The sequence below is a fragment of the Geotrypetes seraphini genome, chromosome 3 (assembly GCF_902459505.1).
Source record: "Geotrypetes seraphini chromosome 3, aGeoSer1.1, whole genome shotgun sequence".
In the NCBI taxonomy this organism is placed as follows: Eukaryota; Metazoa; Chordata; class Amphibia; order Gymnophiona; family Dermophiidae; genus Geotrypetes; species Geotrypetes seraphini.
Window position 1 is genome coordinate 326269809 of NC_047086.1, and position 27674 is coordinate 326297482.

At 43.7% G+C, this 27674-nt stretch overlaps 1 protein-coding gene across 8 annotated transcripts in view; it reads right to left on the reverse strand.

The window, feature by feature from the left end:
* Positions 1–27674, reverse strand: part of RALGAPA2 (Ral GTPase activating protein catalytic subunit alpha 2) — a 1036168-nt gene that overhangs the window by 864812 nt on the left and 143682 nt on the right. For all 8 annotated transcript variants that reach the window (XR_004538694.1, XR_004538695.1, XM_033936259.1 and 5 more), the window contains 2 exons: positions 10485–10684; positions 9819–10049 (listed from right to left, as the gene is read on the reverse strand). Coding sequence is in view for 6 of the 8 variants with exons in the window: in XM_033936259.1 (XP_033792150.1) it covers positions 9819–10049; positions 10485–10684 (431 nt within the window). In the remaining 2 variants the exon portion in view is untranslated. The remainder of the gene's footprint in view (positions 1–9818; positions 10050–10484; positions 10685–27674) is intronic.

A 27674-nucleotide genomic window follows, 5' to 3' on the forward strand; every position in this document is an offset into this window, starting at 1 on the left:
TATGTTATTGCTTCTGGTGATGCTCCATTAACTTTTTCTTCCCCTGATATCTGCCACAACATTCCACGGGGTCATTAGCAGGTCTGAGAATTAGTGATGATAAAAATTGGTTCCAGGAGTGTTGGCTGAAAAAAACCCCATGCTGTTTGAAACTTTGGTGCCAGCAAAATGGATATGCAAGTTACATGAATATGTGGAACCTATGATGTTGGGAAGATGAAAGCAGTGCTTTTACTCATAGAGCAAAAGGTAATTCTTTTAAGAGTCATAATTGATAGGCATCCTTATTATAAAAAAGTAACAGTGTTTGTGCTTCTGTTCATTCTAGCTGTTATTCTGAGACTGTGCTTTGACATATTCTCCCAAAACTTCTGCTTTTATTTTTGCCACAGAAGTCTTAACATTTCCCCTTTTCCCCCTGATTTCAGGTTCCCAGAGTGGCTAATAACTCCCCTTGTGTTTCCCAGAGGCAGAGCCGGTCTGTTCAAACTGGATTCAGCATACCAGCTTGCACCTGGACAAAGCTCAAATACCAAAACAGAAAGAATAGACGAGAATGATGTACTGCAACCTTTCTTTGCCCTTGTGATGAATTATCTACATTTTCACATTACTAACATGTTTCACACTTTTTTTTCCTTCAGAAAGATGTAGTTATAGAAGATTTAGTTTAGGCTCTCTTATAAAGATGCGCTAAATCAATGCATGCGCTATTAACGCGTGCATAGGATAACATGCAAGCGTTAACATTTGCCATGTGCTTAAGCGGCACCGTTTAAGTGCCGTTAGCGTATGCTAAAGGTTAACGCTTGCATATCCTATGGATGCGTTAGTAATTAGCACATGCATGGATTTAGAGCACCTTTATAAAAGAGAGCCTAAAACTCACCAATCAATTCCTAATTTGTCTCAAGCCTTCCCTCTCCTAACAGGAGCAGATTCTGGGACCTTAACAATTCTACCACAGTAACAACTTGGACCTAGGAGTACCTTACTCTGCATACCTGTCATCCATCTCATCGAACTGCAGTTGCCTGATATTACACTTGCATGCTGATTTCCTGAACTGTGCAATAAAAATATTATACCATTTTTCAACTTGTGCTTATTTATATTGAGTAGCAGCCGGGCAGTAGTGTTTCCTTAATATGCACCACTTCAGCTACTTCGTCACAATGACCTTTGTCTTATCTAGTGTTCCATGAGGCACAGGCTGCAAAGGAGAGAAGTGGGGAGGCCCTTAGGGGGTGGCAAACAGGGTAGCTGGCATGTCTCCTGCCTCACAGCCCGCAACCAGCATAATATTTGAGAAAATTAGATTAGATGAGAGCTGGAGAGGATGAACGAGGTGCCTTAATTTGGTGGTTTCTTTCAGTCAGGGGAGAGGTTTCCTACCCTGACAGCTTGAGATATGCTGAACTGCAGCTGTTTCGGCATGCTTCGGGCGCTCCGTTACAGAGCCGCAAGCATGCCGAAGCTACTGCCCAAACGACGCTTAAATGGAACAGTATAATCAAACTAGAATTCCTATGATTTTATGGCTTATTGTGTAGCACAACGGTTAGAATGAAGGTTGGGGTGTGAATCTGGTCTGGGTTACATAGAAACATAGAAGATGAAGATGATGAAGATGACGGCAGAAAAGGGCTACAGCCCATCAAGTCTGCCCACTCTGCTTACCCACCCCCTGTCTATGCCCTAATGACCCAATTTCCTTATCTTGACCCTCGTAGGGATCCCACATGGGTATCCCATTTATTCTTAAAGTCTGGCACGCTGTCTGCCTCGATCACCTGCACTGGAAGCTTGTTCCAATGATCACTCTCTCTGTGAAGAAATACTTTCTGGTGTCGCCATGAAATTTTCCGCCCCTGAGTTTGAGTGGGTGCCCTCTTGTGGCCGAGGGTCCCTTGAGAAAAAAAATATCATCTTCCACTTCGACACGTCCCGTGAGGTACTTAAATGTTTCGATCATGTCTCCCCTCTCCCTACGTTCCTCGAGAGTGTAGAGCTGCAATTTGTTCAGTCTCTCTTCGTACGAGAGACCCTTGAGCCCCGAGATCATCCTGGTGGCCGTCCGCTGAACCGATTCAATTCTGCGTACATCTTTACTGTAATGTGGCCTCCAGAATTGCACACAGTACTCCAGATGAGGTCTCACCATGGCCCTGTACAACGGCATTATGACTTCAGGCTTTCGGCTGACAAAACTTCTATTGATACAACCCAATATCTGCCTTGCCTTAGATGAAGCCTTCTCCACTTGATTGGCAGTTTTCATGTCTGCACTGATGATTACTCCTAAATCTCGTTCTGCTGAAGTCCTAGTTAAAGTTTCTCCGTTCAAGAAGTATGTCCTGCATGGATTTCCGCTTCCGAGGTGCATGACCTTACATTTCTTAGCATTGAAGCCTAGCTGCCAGGTTGAGGACCAACTTTCCAATGTAAGCAGGTCCTGCGCCATATAATTCTGTAAACTGCATTCACTTACTATATTACATAGTTTGGCGTCATCGGCGAATAGTGTTATTTTACCTTGAAGCCCTTGAGTCAGATCCCCTATGAATATGTTGAAAAGGAGTGGACCCAGGACCGAGCCCTGCGGCACTCCACTGGTCACCTCCGATGTTTTAGAGAGGGTACCATTAACTACCACCCTCTGAAATCTGCCACTCAGCCAATCATTGACCCATGCAGTTAGTTTCTCTCCTAACCCCATCGATTCCATCTTGCTTAGCAGCCTGCGGTGTGTGACACTGTCAAAAGCTTTACTGAAGTCCAGGTACACGACGTCCAAAGACTCTTCCAAGTCCAACTTTCTTGTTACCCAGTCAAAGAAGCTGATGAGATTGGATTGGCAGGACCTACCCTTGGTGAATCCATGCTGACTGGGATCCCGAAGATTCCCTTCATTCAAGATCGTGTCTAATTTGCTTTTAATTAGTGTTTCCATGAGTTTGCACACTATTGATGTGAGACTCACCGGTCTATAATTCGCAGCCTCTGCCCTGCAGCCCTTTTTATGCAGAGGAACGACATTAGCTAATTTCCAGTCCAGGGGAACTTTCCCCTTACTTAGGGAGAGATTGAATAGCTCAGCCAACGGTTTCTCCAGGACATCGCTCAATTCTCTGAGCACTCTTGGGTGGAAATTGTCTGGTCCCATGGCTTTGTTCACTTTTGTTCACCTTGAGTCCCTCATGTCCTTCAGCTGACACAATACTCATTTTAATAAAAATTACAAGCTACAGACCAATCACATCTAATTTTCATCTCAAACAGTACAACATTAGCAATACTAGAAGCAATTTATTCCAAAAGTTGAGTTTGCATTTGATAAAAACAGCAGTATTTGACTCCATGTCACCTATATTGAACCCGACTTGAGATTCTGGCTTTTGGGACAATGAAAGCTGTGCTTTAAGCCATTGAGCTACCAGTCTTTTGTCTCAGCTAACTGTGATATGATAGCTAAGCAGATGATACCTTAGCAGATCACTAAGTTATGATATGACAAGGGAGTCAGAGAAACTGGAGTGGAGGGTGGTGTAGCTCAATGAGTAAAAGCACTGTGCTGATCTTAAAGAGGCTGTGAGTTCAACTCCTGGCCTGTCTTTTACTTGTGACATTCTACCTTGCAAATGCACCTTGATGATGTTACAATGAGGTCAGCATTGTGCAGTTGCATACCTCAATTTGCAATGAACTAGAAGCCACATTCAGGTCTGTTCTGTGTTTTATTCTGTTTTTAAGCTTGGCCAAATGAAGTTATGGGCTTTCTCTTTGCTTTGAAGAATGAGCTAATTGGAGCAATGTTTAATGAGAAAGAGAGTGTTATTTAGAGCAAGGAATCACTTCTAAAAACATCTCTCAGATAATGTCTGTGGGATGCCCAGAGAAGGATCATTGGATGACCTAGGCTGCCTAAATAGCATGTAACCTGCTAAAGCCTTTCTGGAGCTTAAACCACGTCTATCTAAAGCCTATATGATGCTCAAAGTCCTCTGCTTTACACTTCTTATAGGAGCTAATTATACCATTGCTATACAAGTTTCTGTGTAGCACAGGAGTGAAGCTTCCACCCTTCTACGCCGATGTTTCCAGTTCAACTCCCAATCAATACCTCTTATACTTATCCTTTTAAACATGACATACTTTGTTATTTTTTTTTTTGTTTTTATACTGTTGAAGTATACAATTATGAAATAAAGAAGAAAAAGGATATAACAGGGCAGTGAGATCTACCTTGTTCTGTCTCCTAGCACAATTAACTGCCATTCACTACCTATAAGGAGCAGTATGATCAAATCAGAATTGCTATTGTATGGCTCATTGTCTAAAACAGCAGATTAGAGTGAAGGTTAGCATGTAAGCATGTCACATTTTTTCAAAATCACACTGATGTTCCCAGTTCAACTTCCACTGAAACTAATATATTATAAATATCCTTTTAAACATGGTATACTGTGTTTTTATTATACTTTTAATGATGGTATACTTTGGGTTTATTATGTTAAAGCTTACAGTCCTGAAATAATGATAACAAATCGGTAAAAAACACATTTTTATATATAGCATTGTAGGGACATCTATCTGGTATCATCTATATGAGAAAAAAGTGGATTTTTGAAAACGAGTATCTGACGCCTACCTGACGTCTAAGTAACGCTGATTGGAACTTGCACCACGAGGACATCTAAAGCACGCCTAAAACTAGACGCAGTTTACATAATCAGGGTCTAAATATCCTATCTACTGAGGATTACTACTTAAAAAGTATAGCACACTAAAAAAATAGCAAAACCAACAAAGAAATTCTAAACTTTCATATACTGTATGTTTTTCTGCTATTTAACAAGGAGGGTAGATAAGATGTTCCTTCTTTAGAGACTGACACCTCATTAGGATTATGAAGAATGTTCAAGACACTAAGGGGGCAAGCCTATCAGTGCGTACCTCCATTTAAGACACTCCAATCCTGGACAGTAAAAAAAAACCCTAAATCTGTAATGTTCAGAATCCTTATAGAATACTAGCACAATTATATCAGCTATCTAGAGTAATTGTGGGTGCCTAAAAGCAGCAAAAGCATGCATAACTTACAACATTCTAGGTTTCACAGGTTAAGTGGCTGCACTGCCTTTTCCCATCCCATGCTCCCCCTTTGCATTTACACGATATGCCAATTATGCATGCCATTACAGCATAGCACTTAGTTGCTTTGATGCCTCTTCTGCATATTAGTGACACTTACCTGTGAAAACGCTGGTATTCTGTACATATTCACATGTAAGCGAAGTGTAAATGTGGGTTATGGCTAATTATAGAATTGTGTGGGTTATATCTAGTTATGTAAATGTGGGTTATGGCTAATTATAGAATTGTGTGGGTTATGGCTAATTATAGAATTGTGTGGGTTATATCTAGTTATGTAAATGTGGGTTATGGCTAATTATAGAATTGTGTGGGTTATATCTAGTTATGTACATGTGGGTTATGGCTAATTATGTAAATATCCTTTAAAAGTATGCTCTTCTTAATGAAATATATAAACTAAAATGCATGAAAACATTCAGAGAAAATACATAAATTAAGAAAAAGCAGGTTCAAAAGAAGTGTGCAGTGTCAGCCTGAGATGCTTTTGTTATAAATATTCAGTAAAAATTAAAGTAAAAATGAAGTGCAAAAAAACTGCGAGTTTTTGTACCACATCTTCCCCTAAGGTTTTAATTTCCTGCAATGTCTGGCATAAAAAATAGGTTGAATTAGAAGAAGTTTCCAACTTGTGCTATTTCAACCACTTTCTACATTTACCACCACATTTCTAAAATGGGGTAATTTTATGAAGCTTTTTCACATAAGCTTGTTCTACATGATAAAATTGTTCAATTACATGCCTATGCATTATGTAGACAGAAAGGGGCTCATAATTGAAAGAAAAATAAGTCTATAAACTTGCCCAAGTCAGCACTTGAACAACCTAAAACACAAGTCGTCCAAGTGCCGATAACACAGGTCAACACATCATTTTCATCAGTTAATGTTGGGTGAGTTTTGTAGTATTTTTCATGCTGATTTCAAATCTGTGTTTAGTTTTCCATTAGCACATCACATTTTTGTAATGAGTCTCATTATATATAATTATAAACGTTAATTGGGCGATATATCATGCGTTTATAGCAGGGATCTCAAAGTCCCTCCTTGAGGCCGCAATCGGGTTTTCAGGATTTCCCCAATGAATATGCATTGAAAGAAGTGCATGCACATAGATCTCATGCATATTCATTGGGGAAATCCTGAAAACCCGACTGGATTGCGGCCCTCAAGGAGGGACTTTGAGACCCTTGATTTATAGGATAAACGTATATATAAGGAGGGTTAACAACAGTTATCTTTGTTTTTTTATGCTACAGACAGAGATTAATATCAGTATTTATCATACCAAGACATTGTACTAATCATCCAGATAGTTTCTGATACGTCAGTGGTTCATTCATGATGAAAGCACGTCTGTGGTTCATTCACGGTGAAAGCATGTCACCCAATTACCGTAGATCTGAAGAAGGTATACAAATTGTACTTTGGCTGTCCACTGGGTGACCAGGATAAGTCTTGGACTCCACATATCTTCTGTACCAGTTGTTCCAACGGACCTCGTGATTGGCTCAATCAACGAAAGGCAGCAATGTCATTTGCATTCCCAATGATATGGAAGGAACCGCAAGACCATATTAAAGATTGTTACTTTTGCCTTGTGAACACAAGTGGATTCTCAGCTAAAACTAAACACAAAATTATATATCCTACTCTGAAGTCTGCTATTAATCCTGTTCCTCATGATGACTCACTGCCTGTTCCTGTACCTCTACCTCCACAAGAAGGATTTGCTTCTGTGGAATATGATGAGGAATGTGGTGATGATGATGCAGCAGCTGGTCACAATCCAGAATTATCTGATCCTGATGATGTGAATGATGAAGATTCAGAACCGGAGACCTTTACACAAGCTGAGCTCAATGATCTTATTTGTGATGTAAATCTTTCAAAAGAAAAAGCAGAACTTTTTACTTCAAGGCTTAAGCAAAAGCACTTGCTTGCAAAAGATGCTAATATAACTCATTACAGAAAAAGGAATCATAACTTAACAACATTCTTCACTGTAAATGGCTCATTGTGCTTTTGTCATGACGACATCAACAGGCTCTTCAACAGTTTGTCACAAGTACATTGTCAAGATGAATGGTGTCTCTTCATTGATTCTTCACAGTGTTACTGCACAACGGAAATTCCAAACCAAGTATACCAATTGCCCATTCTGCTCATCTAAAGGAGTCTTATGAGAATATGAAGAATTTACTAGAAGCAATCAGTTATAAAACACACCAGTGGAACATCTGTGGTTATCTGAAGGTCATTGGCATGCTAATGGGAATGCAAGGAGGATTCACTAAATACTGCTGTTTCCTGTGCTTGTGGGACAGCAGATCTACAGCTGAACATTATGCCCAGCATGTTTGGCAGCTGAGGGATACTTATAACCTAGGGACAAGCAGTGTGAATCCTCCTAAAATATCTACATAAATAGGACGCAGAAGTGTCGGGACCAGCCTTCCCCATCCAACGTCAATTCTAATGCCAGAGAGGAAGTTCCGGGCCAACCAGGCAACGATTGGCTGGCCCGGAACTTCCTCTCCAATGTCAGAATTGATGTTGGGTGAGGAAGGTTGGTCAGTCCGGCGCTTCAGCGTCCTCTTTACGGCGTCAGGAAGCAGGTAGAACGCGAAGGCAATGCGTGTCTATCACGGAGCCAAGGATGAACTCTGCGATTGACTCATGTTGCTTTCGCGATCTACTGGTCGATCGCAATCGACCTTTTGGGTACCCCTGGCCTAGACGAAACTTATACGTTATGACTTAGGCAATCTAAAAACAGGTCTAAGTGCCCAGAAGGTATCCAAAGTGACCATATAACCACTGTAGACACAAAGTACAGACCCCCCCCCCCCCCACTGCCATAAACATCAGAATAAAAACATACATACCTGCCTCCAGAACATCAGCACCTGGAATAGGGAAGCCTAGTAGAGCTACACAGAGGTGGCTTTAGTCTGGGGGTGGGGGGGGGCTTGTGAACCATAGAGAGGAGGATCCAGGTCCATAAGCCTCTCGAACCACTGCATTCATGTTGAAAAATGTGAGTCTACCAACCTCCCCCCGCCAAACCCTACTGTACTGCCATATAGGTGCCACTTGCAGCAATAAGGGCTATTGGGGTTGTAGACAGGTGGGTAAAATAGGGTTTTGGGGGTGATTTGGGTACCTCACCATGACATATAAGGGAGTTCTGGTGAAATGTTTATGTGGCACCCTTTTTATACAGTTCACAGTAGTGTAATGTAAGATGCCCCACTGCTCTCTTGCTATGACTAGGTGGCCAGTCCATCACATTACTGACCCCTCCCATGTCCAAAAAGGTCTTATTCTGGGGCAAGGACAAATATTTGGATGAGAATATAGTATAAAGACAGACGTACTGGCAGTCTGGATGATCAAATGCCTAGACGTACAGATAAACGATTTTCGGGGAAAAAAATATTTGGATGTACTTTGAGAATGAACATTTTGGTGCTGCCAACTTTGGGTGACTAACACCCTACGTCCAACGTGACTTAAGATGTTTCTTTTGATTATGTCCCGGCCTCCACACATAGTTGCTCACCTGGTGTTCTCCGCAAACACCACACTGAATGATGGAATCACACAACACTATGATAGATCATTTACTTAGAACTTGTATAAAGTTCTGAGCATGTAGCAGTATTCTCAGCTCCTCAGTCAGTTCCAAAGCTTATAAACATTACATTAAAACATTTAAGAGACGATATCTGCTCTGTAGAGCTTACAATCTAATCAAACAGCCAAACAAAGACAAGTAGGGGGTTAGTGAGTTTCTCAGGCATGGATGCTTTACAAGCTTTACCACTCAGGTTTTGTGCTTTTTCTGAATTGAAAACTCCCAAGTGGCATAAACGTTTATATTTGATTCTACAGTATCTGAAATATTACCAAACAGTATACATGTTGGTGTTTTTGCAAAATCCACTGATTTTTTTTTGTACCCTCAAAGAACCCTTAATTAGATGAAAAACACATACCTAAATTCATATCTTAAACTATTACAAGGAGGTCACATGAAACTCCCCTAGATAGCTATGCTGCAATATACCACAAGTAATAAATAACTGCCATTTCCTTAGGACTTTACCATTGCATGGAGTTCTGTTTCTTAAACACATCAATCACTTCTTCACAGAATTATCACATACACCACATCCAGGCAAAAGCTTCGTCAGTAGCCCATCATCGTTAAACTCTACTACGAAGCATCCTAGTCTTTAGTTCACACTTTTTCCTAACCTTTCCTGCTTAGACCAAAACATGTCACCAAACGTACATTTGCAACGTTCTGTAATCGAGATCCTTTTGTTCCTTGATCTATCACCACCACCTTTTTACAAGGAGTAGCTAGGGACTCACCAACAAGTGTCCCTGCATCTCCCTGTTCATCTCCAGAGAAAGTGAAGCTGCTTACCTGTAAAAGGGGTATGTAATTTTATGTTTTATTGTGTATGTTTTCTTGTACCCCAGACAGAATTATTGGATATCGCAAGCTATAAATGTTTAAAATAAATAAGTATCTAAAAATAGGCACTCTAGGCAAATGTACATTACATTTTATTCAGCCTACATACCCAAATTGTTCATCTCAAAAGGGATCTTCAATAATAAAAAAGTGAAACGTTAAAAGTGTTACTAACCTGACGGAATACTTCATTTACAAAGTTGACATAACCTCGAGTAGACAAGAGAATTCTCTGCACTGTCTCATATACTGTTCTTTGTTCCTCCTCAATGCTGCAAAGACTGGAGCTACTGAGTCTTCTGTCAGATAAAGTGCTGCTATTAGAATAGGTTTTTTCCTGGTCTAATGGAACACTGGTCTCAGACTCTGTGTTCTTCTCCTGAATCATGTTTCCAACTGATACCGTCTACAGAAATAATTTAAAATGCATATACACATTACTTTCTCATAACAGAATAACATATCAAACATGCAGTTAATACTACTAACTAATTTCTGTAGTGCAGCTCTTGAAGGTCTATGACTTGTGAAAAAAGAACTGTGTACCCGAGAGCTCTAACTTGCAAACTTCAGAGTCTACTGTATAACATTATATTTATGGTCTACCATCAGAGTATTATGTGGTGAAAGAAGTCTACTAAACTTAGCAATATATCACATCCTCAGCCAATTTGAGCTCTGTTTCCAAAAATTATGTGACTATGGCTTAATTCTCCGTTGACAACTTGCCTAAGAAAAATTGACTGTACTTCATTACCCATCTCATTCTGTAAAGTAAGGAGTAAACAAAGCAAAATAAACTGAAAATCTTAAACTAGACAAAGATATATTTATGCATTACCTGTACAATTTTGGGTAAAACATCTGTTCCATTTTTAGCATTCAGAACTGTGGTCACATACTTCTTTTCCAGAAAGAAAGTTACAAGCCATTTAATAAAAGCAACACGTGCTGCCATATACGGGATTTTTGTGCAATAAGAATTTTCATTGTTCCATGTGGCAGAAACATATGCCGGTTTTGGTCTCAAATCAGGAATATCTAGTAAAATTAAATAAAAATTTAAACAAAATGAAGTTGTGTGCATAGCTTTGAGACTGCATTTCTGCAGATCAATGGTCAACTGACTATGAAGATTTGACAGGATTTTCCACTCTCTTCCTTTAAAAATCTAGTAAATGCTTCTCTGTACTGATTACATCTTTACTAGCCATATACATCATCTAATGTGGATGAGGTACACTGGATAAAAATTAAATTAAGGATAAGACAAAAGGGCAAGATTCTCAAAAATGTGCATAAAAAATCAACAGCAATGAGAGCAAAGAGTCAAATTTCTTCAAATAACAACAAACTTTTATTTATATTAACTGGAGTAGCAGTTCAACAAATAACACACAATTGGAAAAACTATGACAGGTTAAATTATAACTTTTGGTGGAATTCAGTATGCCATATATATAAAATGGAGCGTACATTTGCAACACAAAAAGGGTATATAGATAAGTTTAAGAAGATTTGGGGACCATTAACAGACTTTTTCAATGAATTATATAATTTTCCCATAATAAGATATTTGATAAGGGGGTTGGTGGGTAGGTTTATTTTATTCATCATAAAATATAAATAATTTAACATTATATTTTGTTTTATTGTATGCATTTCCCAAAGTAAGGGGAGGGAGGGGGGTTATAATTGAGTAATAATTGACATACTTATTAAGTATTATATGCTGTTTTTAAAAATTATAGTAAAAGAGTATATAATAATAATAATAATTTATTTCTTATATACCGCTATACCATGAAGTTCGAAGCGGTTTACAATAAAGATACATTTGACAGTACATGGGATAGAAACGGTTTACAATAAAGATACATTTTGTCAGTACATGGGATGCAAGTGGTTTACATTAAAGATTCCTTTTGTCAGTACATGGGATACAAGTGGGTTACAGTAAAGATATATTTTGTCAGTACATGGGATACAAGTGGGTTACAGTAAAGATATATTTTGTCAGTACATGGGATGCAAGTGGGTTACAATACAAGTGGTTTATTATCAAGGTGCATTTTGTCAGTGTAAGGCAGTGTTTTTCAACCTTTTTTGGGCAAAGGCACACTTGTTTCATGAAAAAAATCACAAGGCACACCACCATTAGAAAATGTTAAAAAATTTAACTCTGTGCCTATATTGACTATACATAAAGTAATTCTCTTGAATAGGAATCAAATAAACACAAAGAAAGTATTTTATAATTACTTTATTATGAAATATTAAGTAAACAGAATAGTGAAAAATTATAAAATACTTTATTCAGTGCGAAACCTGGGCCTGTTTGGCTGAACACAAAGCTGATATTCTGGCTGGAATCGAAGAAAGACACACACGTAGCTCTTCGTCAACAGCTCTCAGTCTCTCTCTGTATTTGGTTTTTATAGCATACAAAAATAGACAAATATACCCTCCATCCTTTTTATTAAACCACAATAGCAGTTTTTAGCGCAGGGAGCTGCGCTGAATGCCCAGCGCTGCTCTTGACGCTCATAGGCTCCCTGCGCTAAAAACCACTATTGCGGTTTAGTAAAAGGTGACCATATTGTAAAATATAGACAGCAGATATAAATTCAGAACTGTGCATAGTAAGTGAAGGGAAGTTTTCATCTCTGGGAATTTACCCAGTTAACTATTAAATTATTTGGGCAAATTCCTTTGAAAACTGTGGTAATACTGCCTCCACTTTGCTAAATTTAAAATAAAATCATTTTTCCTACCTTGTCTGGTGATTTCTGGTTGCACTTTCTTCTTCTGACTGTGCATCCAATCTTTCTTCCCTTCTATCAGCCTGTATGTTTTCTCTCCTCCACACCTCATTCCCTCCCCCAACTTTTTCTTCTTCTCTCCCTGACCTTTCTTTCTTTTTTCCTGTTTCTCTTCTTTCCTTCTGTTTCCCTGCCTGCCCCCTTTCTTTCTTTCTTTCTCCCTGCCGTTCCCCAAGCCACTGCCACTGCCGCTGCCATCGGGGAACAGGACCCACCAATGGATAACAGGCCCCAAAGCCGATGCCGACGCATGCTCTCCCTGACGTCAATTCTGCAATCGGAGAGGAAGTTCCGCCCAGCCAGGCAGCGATTGGCTGGCCCGAACTTCCTCTCCGACTGCAGAATTGACATCGGGGAGAAGAAGACTTATCGGCTCGATAGATTAGATCGCCAAGACAAAGTGAGTCCTGGGTGATCGACTCACTTTGCCTTGGCGAGCTACTGGCGCCCCTGCCTCGGGCCCTCTGTCAGCTCCAGGCCCCTGAATGCAGGACTGGTAGTACTGCCCTGATGGCGGCCCTGCGGCACACCAGGCAACATCTCGCGGCACACTAGTGTGCCGCGGAACAGCGGTTGAAAAACACTGGTGTAAGGAATACAGGTGGGTTACCATAAAGATACATTTAGTCAGTACATGGGTTACAATAAAGATACGTTTTGTCAGTACATGGGGTGCAGGTGGGTTACAATAAAGATACATTATGTCAGTACATGAGATTCAAGGTGGAAAGTATAATTAGTTTCGGGCCTTAGAATTAGGAGGCGAGATGGAAGGGTCATGGCGAGGAAGAGTTGGGTAGAGGAATTTAGAATTTGTTAAATAGTCGAGAAATGTTATATTTACAGTAAGGTATGGAGGAATGTCAAGTGTATACTTAATGAATTTATATTGTACACTTGTTATATGAAAAATGAATAAAAAACTTAACAAAAATGTGCATAAAAAAATCCACGTAAAAAACAATGCCGTTCTGAGAGCGAATTTTAAAAAGCGAGACATTCTCCCAAAATCTCACATGCAAATAAGGTTGGCGGACAGCAGCGAAGATTTAAAAACTTGCATGTGCCCTTCGCTGATAGGCATATGCGAAGAAAAAATGCTGCTGTCAACGCCGGCCATCAACCCACCCAGCAACAACCGGTAGCAGGAGAGATGCCCACTCTCTCCCGTTGCACTAAACCCTAACTGGAGCCAAGCTGAGGCCCCCCCCCCCTGCAGCGGGAGATATGCCCACTCTTTCCCGCTGCAGTCAAATCTAACCTGACTCCCGCCTCCCCCATAACGGGAAAGATGCCCACACTCTCCCACTGCACTCAAACCTAACCCATCCAATCCCCAACGACTGGCCCCTGAAGCGGGAGAGATGCCAACACTATCCCGCTGCACTGAAACATAACCCGTCCGACTCCCCCCAGTGGGAGAGATGCCCACTCTCTCCCATTGGCAAGTAAACGCTCCACCCGACATCCCTTGAACTCTCCTGCCGCCCCCTCCTCCCCTTTACCTTACAGATGAAGAGCGGAAGGGACACGGATTCGCTCCTGCCGGCTGCCTGCGTGGTGTAAGGGAATGCCAAGCTTGGGCTAATCAGAGCCTCAGGCCCCTCCCTGGATGCATCCTGAAGAGGCCTAATGCTCTGAGAGGCTTAGGCGTCAGGGCCAATCAGAGCCTTAGGCCCCTTCACAATGCATCCAGGGAGGGGCCTGAAGCTCTGATTGGCCCAAGCTGTTTAAGGCCCCTCCCATGGGAGGGGCCTTAAACAGCTTTGGCCAATCAGAGCCTCTGGCCCGTTCCGGGAGGGGAATTCCCTTACACCACACAGGAGCGGGTTCATGTCCCTCTCGCTCTTCATCTTTAATGTAAAGGGGGGAGGGGGTGGCAGGGAAGTGTAAGGGGCAGCAGCGGAGTTCAGGGGATGGCAGGTGGGGGGTTTACTTGCCTGCGTGAGAGTGGGCATCTCTCCCACTGAGGAGGGGGGCGGCCTCGACTCGGCTATGGTTGGGTTTGACTGCAGCGGGAGAGAGTGGGAATCTCTCTCCGCAACAAGGGGGGGCCTCGGCTCAGGTCCGGTTAGGGTTTAGTGCAGCGGGAGAGAGTGGGCATCTCTCCTGTTGCAGGGGGGAGCCTCGACTCTGGTTAGGTTTGACTGCAGCGGGAGAGAGTGGGCATCTCTCCCGCTGCAGGGGGTGGGGCAGGATTTCTAGCAGTCTCAACATTGTCCGGCACCCCTGGACCACTCGGGGTTTTTTTCAGTAAAAGCTGATGCCGCTTTTAGAAAATGGCTCAGCAATTTTTAAGAATCCAACAGATTCAATATTGAACAGCCCATTTGCATGTCAGTGTTGGAGACTGCTAGAATCCTCACTAAAGAGGGAGATAATCCCTTTTGATAATCCTTTGCTAAACTGTTTACAGGCCAAATTGCCGGAAACAGTTTAGCAACAGCGTTAAAGATTTGAGAATCTGGCCCAAAGTTCTTTATTTAACATATAAGTGATTGGATTTCCTGGAGGAATTGTATACACCAGACACATACCTGCAAAATTGTTCTAGGAGGCCTAGATAGCAAATAACAGAGTTCTGGAGGGTCTCTAGGCAAAACATCTCCTGTAATCCATGACACAGACAATGCTGTGAAGCAGCAGAGACCTTTACCTGTCTCTTTCTCAGCCAACAATATAGGCAAGGCTTGCACCAATGGCTTTATAGCCAAGGGCAACTTGCATTAGGTACTGCTGCGAACTTCCATCTGAATTCGGTCACAAGCTGGAACTGGAGAATTGAGCTGATGTCATTTACACAACCTGTACCCTTGAGCAAAAGTCAGTATGATCCTGCCACTCTGGGAGCTGAATTCAGGGACTTTCCTAAACTCCAAGAACTATATCTTCAGGGACATCAAGTTCTGAGAACTGAAGGTTCTGAACATGGGGAGGAGTTTGATTATCTTCAAGAACAATGTCTCCACTAAACTGTATAAGAAGCAGCGCTGGAAACCAAGACATAAACTGTTTTTTCCATTGGACCTTAACTGCCACCTTCTCTGGACTGTAGTACTGCTGAATCTGCTGGATGCTTCAAAGTTCCTGCTCACCGCCTACCTCATCTGTCTAGGAGAAGCCAGCTTTGTTATTGCTAAAAGGGTAATAATATTCACAGTCTTAACTTCAGGGCTTAGGTATGTGTTTTTTTCTCTAGTGCACAGGTGTCAAACTCAAGGCCCGTGGAGCGATTCCGGCCCACCTGACCATTTTATGCAGCCCGAGGTGTGATACAGCTTTTTCATTGCCGACCCAGTGTTATCTTCTGGCTGGCTTCCTCCTCCTCACTGCCGCAGTGTGCACAAAGCCGCGGGCGGCAGCTCCTACATGCATGCTGCGCCAGAATCGGAAGCCTTCTATCTGACGTCGCAAAATCAGAGGGAATGCTTCCGGATGAGGCGCGGAACGTGCAAGGAGCCACCGCCCACGGCTCTGTGCACACTGCGGCAGTGAGGAAGAGGGAACCAGCCAGAAGATAACACCGGGGGCGGCAATGAAAGTGTTGCATCGCAACATGGGCTGCATAAAACGGCCAATCAGGAGACGGCCAGAAAGTAAGACACCCACCGGAGGGGGAACCTAGTTGAGGCACAGCATGGAGGGAGGGAAAAAACAAAGGTGGGGGGGGAATGATTTTATTTTCAATTTAGTAACATAGAAATATGATGGCAGATAAAGGCCAAATAGCCCATCTAGTCTGACCATTCGCAGTAACCATTATCTCTTTCTCTCTCCGAGAGATCCCACATGCCTACCCCAGGCCCTATGGAATTCAGACACAATCTCTGTCCTCACCACCTCTTCTGGGAAACTGTTCCATGCATCTACCACCCTTTCTGTAAAAAAGTATTTCCTTGGATTACTCCGGAGCCTATCACCTTTTAATTTCATCCTATGCCTTCTCATTGCAGTTTCCTTTCAAATTAGAGAGACTCAACTCATGCGCATTTACATTACATAGGTATTTAAACGTCTCTATTATATCTCTCCTCTCCCGTCTTTTCTCCAAAGTATACAGATTGATATCTTTATGCCTGTCCCCATACGCTTTATGATGAAGAAGACCACATAACATTTTAGTAGCCTTCCTCTGGACCGACTCCAGCCTTTTTATGTCTTAATGAAGGTGCGGCCTCCAGAATTGTACACAATATTCTAAATGAGGTCTCACCAAAGTCTTATACAGGGGCATCAATACCTCCTTTTTCTTACTAGCCATCCCTATGCAACTTATTATCCTTCTAGCCTTCTTTGTCACCTTTTCAACCTGTTTGGCCACATTAAGATCATCACATACAATCACACCCAAGTCCTACTCTTCTGTCGTGCACATAAACTCTTCACTCCCTAATCTGTACCATTCCCTTGGGTTTTTGAAGCCCAAATGCATGGCCTTGCATTTCTTAGCACTAAATTTTAGCTGCCAAATTTCCGACCATTCTTCAAACTTTGCCAAGTCTTTCTTCATGTCATTCACACCATCTACTCTATTACATCCGCAAAGAGGCAAATGTAACCCGACAACCCTTCAGCAATATCGTTTATAATAATGTTAAAAAGAACAGGCCCAAGAACAGAACCTTGAGGCACAGCACTGGTAACATCCCTTTCCTCAGATCGATCTCCACTGATCACTACCCTCTGTCGCCTTCCACTTAACCAGTTCTTGACCCAGTCCGTCACTTTGGGACCCATCTTTGGGTCCCATCTAGCGCACATCCTCTATCCAATTCTCTGGTCACCCAGTCAAAGAAATTGATCAGATTTGTCTGACAAGACCTACCTCTAGTGAATCCATGTTGCCTCCAGTAATATAATCCACAGGATTCTAGAAACTTGACCATTCTCTGTTTAAAAAGTATTGTCATTAATTTCCTTACCACAAGGTCAGACTTACTGGCCTGTAATTCCCTACTTCTCCTTACTTCCACTTTTGTGGAGGGGGGACCACATCTGCCCTTCGCCAGTCCTCCAGTACCACTCCTGACTTTAGAGACTCGTTGAAAAGGTCAGTCAGCGGAGCTATCGGAACTTCCCTAAGTTCCTTCAGCACCCTAGGATGTACACCATCCGGCACCATTGCTTTGTCTACCTTTATTTTAGCTAGCTCCTCATGAACACAACCCTATGAAAATCAATCAGGGTCTATTATTCCTCCATCCCTATTCACATTTGTCTTCTGCGGTCCCACCCCCGCCGCTTCAGCCGTGAACACAGAACAAAAATATGTTAAGCAATTCAGCCTTTTCTTTATCAGCTTCTACATAATCCTCCCCTCCACCTTTGAGTCTCACAATGCTACTTTTGCACTTCTTCCTATCACTAATATATCTAAAAAATGTCTGTCTCTCCATTTTACCATGTCAGCTATTTTTTTCTTCCATTTGCATCTTTGCTTTCCTGACTACAAGACCAGCTTCTCTTAACTTTTCCAGATATTTTTGCCTGTCTTCCTCTTTCTACGATCTTTTATAGTTTATGAAAGCTAACCTCTTATTCCTTACCTTCTCAGCTACCACTTTTGAGAACCAAAGTGGACTTATTTTCCTCTTACTGTTTTACTTACTTGCCTCACAAAAAGGTTTGTCGCCCTTACAATCACTCCTTTCAGATCTGCCCTCTGCATTTCCACTCCTTCCAGACGTTCCCATCCAGACAATAATTCTTTGATGTAAACCCCCATTCGAATAAAGTTAGTTTTTTAAAAATCTAGAACCTATTTTCCATTCATGTGTCAGTTTTGAGAATTTACATCTGCTGTCTATATTTTGAATTGTTCAGGGAGAAATGCATTTGTTTGTATTTCTCTGGGGTTGTACTGCATGCAGAATCTTGAATCTTAGGGTTTCGTTTGTATATATTAGTACTTTTAGTTTTTGGTCCTGTATTTGCATAGGGGTTGTCTGTGTTCTGGTAGGAATGAATGTTGAGAACCATACAATGTGCTTGGTGTAGTTTAATTTTGTGGTTAACCATTATGTGTTGTTAATAAAATTATATTGTGTGTGTGTATATCTGAAAAATGAATGGAAAAAATGGTGTTACAATTAAGCACAGTTACTTACCGTAACAGTTGTTATCTAGGGACAGCAGACAGCTATTCTCACAAGTGGGTGGCGTGATTCAACGGAGCCCCGATGCAGATGCCTCACAAGCAGTCTTGCTTGAAGAAACTCGAAGTTTCGAGTCGCCCGCACCGCGCATGCGCGAGTGCCTTCCCGCCCAGTGCAGGGCGCCTCAGTTCAGATAGCTAGCAGAGAAGCCAATCCAGGGGAGGTGGGTGGGATGTGAGAATAGCTGCCTGCTGTCCCTGGATAACAACTGTTACGGTAAGTAACTGTGCTTTATCCCAGGACAAGCAGGCAGGTATTCTCACAAGTGGGTGACCTCCAAGCTAACAAAGTGGGATGGTAGGAGAGTTGGCAACTTAGGAGAATAAATTTTGCAATACTGTTTGGCCAAACTGTCCATCCTGTCTGGAGAAAGCATCCAGACAATAGTGAGAAGTGAAGGTATGAACCGAGGACCATGTAGCAGCTCTACAAATTTCCTCAATAGGAGTAGATCTGAGGAAAGCTACAGAAGCTGCCATTGCTCTGACCTTATGGGCTGTGACTTTACTGTGAAGGGGTAATCCAGCCTGGGCATAGCAGAAAGAGATACAAGCTGCTATCGAGTTGGAGATGGTACGCTTAGAGATAGAACGTCCCAACTTGTTTGGATCAAAGGAGATGAAAAGTTGAGGACAGTTCTGTGCGGTTTGGTGCGTTCCAGATAGAAAGCCAAAGCATGCTTACAGTCCAGAGTATGAAGAGCTGATTCTCCAGGATGAGAATGAGGCTTTGGAAAAAACACTGGAAGAACAATGGATTGATTGAGATGAAATTCCGATACAACTTTAGGAAGGAATTTTGGATGAGTGTGAAGAACCACCTTGTCATGATGGAACACTGTAAAAAGTGGATCCGCAACCAATGCTTGAAGCTCACTAACTCGACGAGCAGAAGTGAGGCCAATGAGAAACACCACTTTCCAAGTGAGATACTTCAGATGAGCCTTGTTAATAGGTTCAAATGGAGGTTTCATAAGCTGAGAAAGAACAATATTGAGGTCCCAAACCAATGGAGGCGGTTTGAGAGGAGGATTGACATGGAAAAGTCCTTTCATGAATCTGGAAACCACAGGATGAGCAGAGAGAGGTTTCCCTTAAAGCGGCTGATGGAAAGCAGCAATTGCACTAAGATGGACTCGTATCGATGTAGATTTGAGGCCAGAATGAGAAAGGTGCAAAAGATAGTCCAAAAATAAGGAAGAGTGTTGAGGCTCCTGATGATGCAAAAAACACCAAGTAGAAAATCTAGTCCATTTTTGGGTATAGCATTGTCTAGTAGCAGGCTTCCGTGAAGCTTCCAAAACATCCCTCACAGCTTGCGAAAACTGGAGAGGAGTTACGTTGAGAGGAATCAAGCTGTCAGGTGGAGAGACTGCAGGTTGGGATGAAGCAGAGATCCCTGATGCTGTGTAAGCAGCGACGGAAACACTGGTAGAAGGAAGGGCTCCCTGCTGCTGAGTTGAAGTAGAAGGGAGTACCAAGGTTGTCTGGGCCACCGAGGAGCAATCAAAATCATGGTGGCATGGTCGGACTTCAGTTTGACTAGAGTCTTTTGAATGAGAGGAAATGGAGGAAACGCATATAAAAAGAGATTTGTCCAGTCCAGAAGAAAAGCATCTGCCTCGAGGCGATGAAGAGTGTAGATCCTGGAGAACTGAGGCAGCTTGAAGTTGTGGGGGGCTGCGAAGAGGTCTATTTGAGGCGTTCCCCACAGAGAAAAAATGTGATGAAGGGGCGTGGAATGGAGAGTCCATTCGTGAGGTTGCAGAAGACGACTCAAGTTGTCCGCTAAGGCATTGTCTGCGCCCTGAATGTAGACAGCTTTGAGGAAGGTGATGTGACGAATTACCCAATCCCAGACTTTCAGAGCTTCCTGACAGAGGGAAGCCGATCCCGTGCCTCCCTGTATGTTGACATAATACATGGCGACTTGGTTGTCCCTGCGAATGAAGACTACACTGTCGTGAAGCAGATGTTGAAAAGCATTGAGAGCATTGAAAATCGCCCTCAGTTCCAGCAGATTTGTGTGGCACTGGCGGTCTGTACTGGTCCAATAGCCTTGGGTGCAGAGACTATCCAGATGAGCCCCCCAAGTGTAAGTCGAAGAGTCGGTCGTGAGAACCTTCTGATGGGGGGGGGCGTGTGAAACAGTAAGCCTCTGGATAGATTGGAAGAGAGCATCCACCAGCGAAGAGACTGTGTCAGAGCAGAAGTGACCTAGTTGTGTCGAGTCAGAGGGTCGGAAACCTGCGTCCATTGAGATGCCAGGGTCCACTGAGGAATTCTGAGGTGAAGTCTGGCAAAAGGAGTCACGTGTACTGTAGAGGCCCAGAAGAACCATCATGTGTCTCGCCGAGATGGACGGGCGAGAGGACACTGAATGACAAAGACGGAGAAGAGCGTCCAGACTTTGTGGAGGGAGGAACGCTCTGAGTTGGATAGTATCCAGAACAATTCAGATGAAGGGAAGAGTCTGGGAAGGTTGCAGATGTGATTTTGGAAAGTTGGTCTCGAACCCCAGACTCTGCAGGAACCAGATAGTGCGCTGAGTCGCCAGGGCGACTCCTTGAGACATGGAATCCTTTATGAGCCAGTCATCCAGGTAGGGAAATACCTGACGACCATGGTTCCTGAGCGCTGCGGCCACCACAACCAGACACTTGACCAAGACTCTGGGTGACGATGTCAGGCCGAAAGGGAGCACTCGGTATTGAAGGGGAAGATGTCCCACCCGAAATCTGAGGTATTGACAAGAGGCCGGATGAATGGGAATGTGAGTGTAGGCCTCCTTGAGATCCAGAGAGCATAACCAGTCGTTCTGCTCGAGGAAGGGATACAGAGATGCCAGGGTCAGCATGCAAAAGTTTTCTTTGACCAGATATTTGTTGAGCACTCTGAGATCCAAAATAGGACGCAGATCTCCCGTCTTCTTCGGAACAAGGAAGTACCGGGAGTAAAATCCCTTGTTCTGTTGAGCCAAAGGAGCTGGAGCAAAGCCTGAGCTTCCTGAAGAAGGGTGGCCTGGGCAGAGGAGGAAGGATACTCTCTTGGAGAATGTTCCGGAGGAACTTGATGGAACTGAAGAGAGTATCCCTCCCTTACGATGGAAAGGACCCCAGAGGTCGGAGGTGATTGTCGTCCATCGGTGGTAAAAATGATGGATATGACCTCCAATAGGGGAAAATATGGGGAAAGGCAGAACGACTTACGTTATGCTTTGAGAGAGACAGTCAAAAAGGCTGAGGAGCCTTGGGAACAGCAGACGGCTGAGGCTTTTGTTGCTGCTTCTGTGGATGCTGCCTCTTAACAGGTTGACGGATGGCAGGAGCCTGTTTAGGTGGAAAACGCCGCTGGTAAATCAAAGGCGGGCGTGAAGGACGAGGAGGAGCTGGCTTGGGCTTCGGACAGAGGATAGATTGGAAAGACTTTTCTTGGTCCGAAAGCTTCTTGGTTGCCGCCTCAATGGACTCGTCAGAAGAGGTCAGTACCAATGCACGGGACATTGGCCAGCCTGTCCTGCAGATTGGGGTCCATGTCAACGGACCGGAGCCACGCCAGGTGTCGCATGGCCACCGAGCAAGCAGTTGCCCGAGCAGACAACTGAAAGGCATCGTATGAGGACTGCATCAGTTGCAACTGGAGTTGGGACAAAGAAGCCAGAACTTCCTGGTATTCAAAATGAGCTCGAGAATCCAAGTAGGGCATGAACTTGGGCAGGACAGACAGGAAAAATTCAAAATAGGTAACAAAATGAAAATTGTAATTGAGAACTCTGGATGTCATCATAGAGTTCTGATAAATGCGCCTGCCGAACCTGTCCATTGTCTTGCCCTCCCTGCCAGGTGGAACAGTGGCATATACCTGGGAGGGGTGAGACCTCTTCAATGAAGATTCCACCAAAAGGGATTGATGGGATAGCTGGGCACCGTCAAACCCCTTATGATGAACCGTGCGGTATCTGGCATCCAATTTTCCCAGAACAGCGGGGATGGATTAGGAGGTCTCCAGAAAGCGGACAAAGGTCTGATCCAACAGCTTATGAAGAGGAAGCTTGAGGGATTCAGCAGGAGGTTGAGGGAGATGCATTGTCTCGAGATACTCCTTCGAAAATTTGGACTCAATGTCCAGGTGAATGTCCAAATCAGCAGCCATCTGATGGAGAAAAGAAGAAAAAGACAGCTAGTCAGCCAAAGCAGGACCTCAAGAGGGACTCGAGGATATCGAGGCTTCTGGGTCCAATGAGGACGGGGATCTAGATGGGGAAAAAGATCCCATCTTGTCCTCGAGCTTCGGCAATGGAGGAGGTGAAGTAGCCGGTGGCGAATACTGAAGAAAAGGCTGCTTTCGATGAGGCGAGGCATGCCTGGATGAATGCCTCAAAGAATGTCTCGATCAATGATGTGAGCTATATCTGGAAGCAGGCCTCGACAGACGAGGCGAGTGTGTCTTCGCTGAGGCCCCTAGAGAGTAGATGGGGCTTGTAACCAGACAGACATCGTGCCTGACCTGGTTCCAGCTAAAGTTCCTGCTAAGACACAAAAGAAAACCCGGAAGGGAATGGACAAGGATTGTGCTAGGGGTGATTTTCAGGTTAACCACCAGGGGGAGCCTGAAATATCCAAGGATCTCCTGGAAGAGCCATATCTAGGTCACCATAGGAGGAGCCCAAGAGCCCCAGGCAGGTCTGCTGACTTAGGTAGAATAGGGCGTGCCCCTGCAGTACAAAAGCCAGCAGCTGAGAGCAAGCAGGGAGGCAGACTAGGGAGAAGGTTTAGACCTCTCTTCCCTGAGAGTCTCCTCGGGCCAAGCAGGGATGATACAGCCTCACCCATGGAGGTACAGGAGGCTGGAGAAATGCTGGAGGAAGTTCTTTATGATGCTGATCTTCCAATGGAACTTGACAACCTGCCTGAGGAAATAAGTCCTTGTGAGGAAGCCATGGAGGTTGGTCTTTCCATCAGCTGCAAGTCCTAATTGGCAGGAACTGTGAGTGTTTTTCAACTGTTTGCAGGAGTTGAATCTTGTTTTTTTGGATGGTTTTCTTTTGCTTTTATGAAGCTGATAGTGTCTAGTTTGGGAGAGGTTTGCTGTTACCTGGGAGGGAATTTTGTAGGCTATATTATAAGTAAATGAAAGCAAACCTGGGACACTCTTCCTTGCCTGGCAGTGCAGTGAAAGGCTGCCAGAGGCTTCACTTTGAAGCACTGTGTATAGTAAATTCAGTGACTTGAACTCTATGTTTGGACTAAAATGTACAACCTGTTTGGGAGCAGGTTGCATTGCGCTCTGAGGTGAGCCTAACCTCAGGGAAGTATATCCTAAAGAGGAAATAACAAGGAAAGCAGTTGAGCTTTATTCTTGGAACTGTTTATTGCTCTTTCTTTTGAGTTTGGACTGCTGGAAGATTTATGGTTTACTTCCCTGTTTGTAGGATTCCTGATTTTCCTGATTTTTATGTTTGGGAAAGAATAAACCGGAAGCATTTTGCTTTATTACCTTTTGAGAGGATTGTGGTTTTTTGTTTTTTATTTTTATTTTCCATTGGTGTCAGTCCAAGCCTGCAGGGTGACTCCAGTCCGGGTCACACGCTAGTGCTATTGTTTGTTGTAACCACTGAGGGATGCTGTTGAGTCCCGAGTAGACCACAGTCCCGGTTACATAAATTTTGGTATCAGGAGTGGGATATTGCACCTACTGCAGGCGACACCAAGGTACTGCAATTGAAAAAAAAAAAAAGTTTTTCTTTTTGCTTTGCCATTTTGAACTTGTGCTGGGGAAAGGCATATTTGCTTACCCTTTATTTTTGGTAATTGGACTATTGAACTATTTACCAATTGTTCTATTGAATCGTTATTTTGACTGGGAGTACTTTATCGGGAGTTTCCTGTAATCTACTCGGAGGAGGAGTTTCCAACCGGAAGGCGGAAGCGAGGATAAAGTCTGCAGCATATCCTGTGGAGGAGTGCAGCGAGGAGCTCAGTTGGAGTTCGGAGGTGGAGAGAGCCGGACCAGAGTTCCAGAGCCGAGTTCCAGGAGGACCCAGAGGGACCAGTGGAACGAGCCGGAAACCAGTTCCAGACCAGAGACAGCACGGGCGGTGCACCCAATCAGCACGAATGCAAAGACTCATCAGTACCTCTGGTAAGAGTACCTAGGGGTAGCTGGTGAGGATAAAGTGGTGCTGGTTGGGGAGGACTGGAAGCTGGGGGAGGCTAGTGAGGGAGGAACACTCTTTCCAAACGGCTACACTTGGGTTCTCTTGTCTTGTTGTTTGTTTTGTAGGTGGTCGGGATGGAGCAGGCCCAGATACTAGCCACATTGGCCGGAGAACGGCAGCGGCAGTGTGATGACTTGAATGCTATCCTGAAGTCGAGTGAGGAACGCTGGCAGGCGAACCAGGAGGCAATGATGCGGCAGCATGGGGAACTGATTTCCACAATGCAGGACCAGGCCAAAGTTTTTTCACAATTTCTTCAACCGAATGCTATACAGCCTGGAAGACAGACACTACCAGCTGAATCTGTTCCAGTTCCGGTATGACCTAACCCATTATCACATTTAAATTTATGCAAGATAGCGCCTGGGGATGCACCGGACGATTTCCTTAATTCTTTTGAAAGAATTGCTGTGGCTGCCGGATGGCCTCCGGAGCAATGGGTGTACCGGTTATTGCCCTGTCTGGCCGGGGAGACTCTAGCGGCATTCCAGACCTTAGGGCCCGAACATGCCAATAGCTACCCCGTAGTGAAAGCCCATATTCTGGATTACTTAGGCTTTACCACAGAACACTATAGACAGCAGTTCAGGGCAACTACAATGCTTCATGCAGAACGGCCTAAAGCTTTGCTTCAGCGTGTCACCAAACTGGCTGAAAAATGGCTGCAGCCGGTTCTGAATGATGCCAGGGCTTTATTCACAGAGATAGTGAAAGAACAACTCTTAGAAGCTGTCCCAAAGAACATTAGGTCCTGGATCAAAAGACAGAACTGTAAAACTCTAGGACAAGTTCTAGAAGTAGCCGAAGCATTTCTTGATGCCCAAGAACCTTCTGGGGAGAACATGAGTCCCTTATCTGAGCACACACCTAGACAGAACCCATGGGAGTTAGGCAAAGGATGGGGTAAGAAGCCTCAGGTTAAGGATCCCTTTGGTCCCAGTCCTAAACCTAACACTCAGGGTGGGGACAGAAGGTGTTACAGGTGTGGAAAGCCGGGACACACACAACGGTTCTGTAGGGAGAGAAGGGACTTTGTAATTTCCCAGGAGTCTAACAGACCAGACATGTCAGGGTGTCAGGTCCCAGTGTGGGTAGCCGGGGAAAAGATAGTGGCATTATTAGACACAGGGGCAGAACAATCTGTAATCTCACGCCAACTTTGGAATCGGGTGGAGACCTCACCCTTAAGGAAGGGGAAAATGAATAGTGTGTTTGTAAGATGTGTGCATGGAGATTCTAAACGTTACCCATTGGCTATGGTAAAGCTCGAACATGGTAGGAAAAAGTATAACCTACAAATCGCCATCCTGGATTCTTGCCCTTTCCCGATAATTCTAGGTAGGGATTGGCCAGGATGGAGGAAGTTGGTGAAACAAACTGGACCAGTTCTTAGTAAAACGCAGGTTAAAGTTCAACCGACTCCTAAATTGGTGTTCGGAACTCAGGTTAAGAGGGGTTGGAATTCTGATAGGAAGAATTGGAAGAAAAGGCAATCTCCTTCGTCTACTTTTAGACAGGGGTGGCGCCCCACACTTAGGTGGGCTCCACTGTCCGAGAGTGCTCGAGCTCCCACCCAAGCGTACTCTAAAGCAGCGGGCTTTGATATTTATGCAGTCCATGAGCAGGTTATACCAGCTAAAGGCCGGGCTTTAGTAAAGACAGATTTACAGATTTCCCCTCCACCGGGTTCATATATTAGGATTGGAGCCAGATCTGGTCTGGCATTGGAACACTCCCTTGATGTGGCAGCAGGGATTATTGACCCCGATTATAGAGGCAATATCTCAGTGCTCCTAGTAAACCAAGGAGATACAGATTAACAAGTGCAGACTGGTGATAAAATAGCTCAAATGGTGTGTGAACGTATCTGGCATGCTAGGCTAGAACGTTGGGTATACTTGAGGGAAACTAATAGAGGAGCGAAAGGGTTTGGGTCTACAGGGTTAGGCTGCCCAGACGATATGCAGAGACTAGAGATGAACGCAATCCAGGGCATTAAGGGGGATAACTTTAAGGAAAGGCTACTCCACAACTCTGGGTGTGATAGTAACATTAAGTCTGATGAAAGTATGGTACGTCTCCAACATGAGTTAGCTTCCCTTAAAAACAAAGTACAGGAGATCATAACACACAGGTGTCCCAGTGGAAAGGGGAAATGGAAGTCCTCCGCCAGGAATGCTTGGATGCTGTCTCTAAGCCCCCATCTGAAGTAAAACCTCTCGCCAGTAATGGCATGCTGGAATTAAGAGAGGCGTTGAAACAGGAGATGGTGGTACAGGGACAACAACAAGCGGATACTTTAGAAAAGCTAGTGGTCCAAATGAAAAACCAGATCCAAGAAATGGAGGCGAAGGTAGCCGATAGTCAGACTCGTCAAAAAGAAGTATTACAACAACTTAAAAAAATACAGTTAACGCAGGAACACTGGGCGGCCGAAGGAGTTGAACCGGGCAGTTTAGTCAAACAAAGCCCAGCTAGAACAGCAGGCCGTACAATTAGGAACTATTAAAGATTCAGTAAAACATGTAGGGGGAAGTGTCACCCACTTCCAAGACCAAGTTCAGGAACGTTTTGAGGAAATAGCTCAGGTCATGACAGCAATTTCCAATAGAATAGAAGAGTTGGAGGAGACTGAGGTCCAGCCTGAAGGGATTGAAGCTAAATCCCCAAAACCTCCAGTCTTACATTGGCCTGAAGACTTTGAAAATTTGTGTCCTAATCCACGGCCTGAGGAAAAGAAATTTAGAAATAGGAGACGTAAATAGTCTTTTACTTTAAGATGGTAAACCCCATGCTTATAGGGATAAGCTTCATTTAAGGGAGGGGGTATGTAACCAG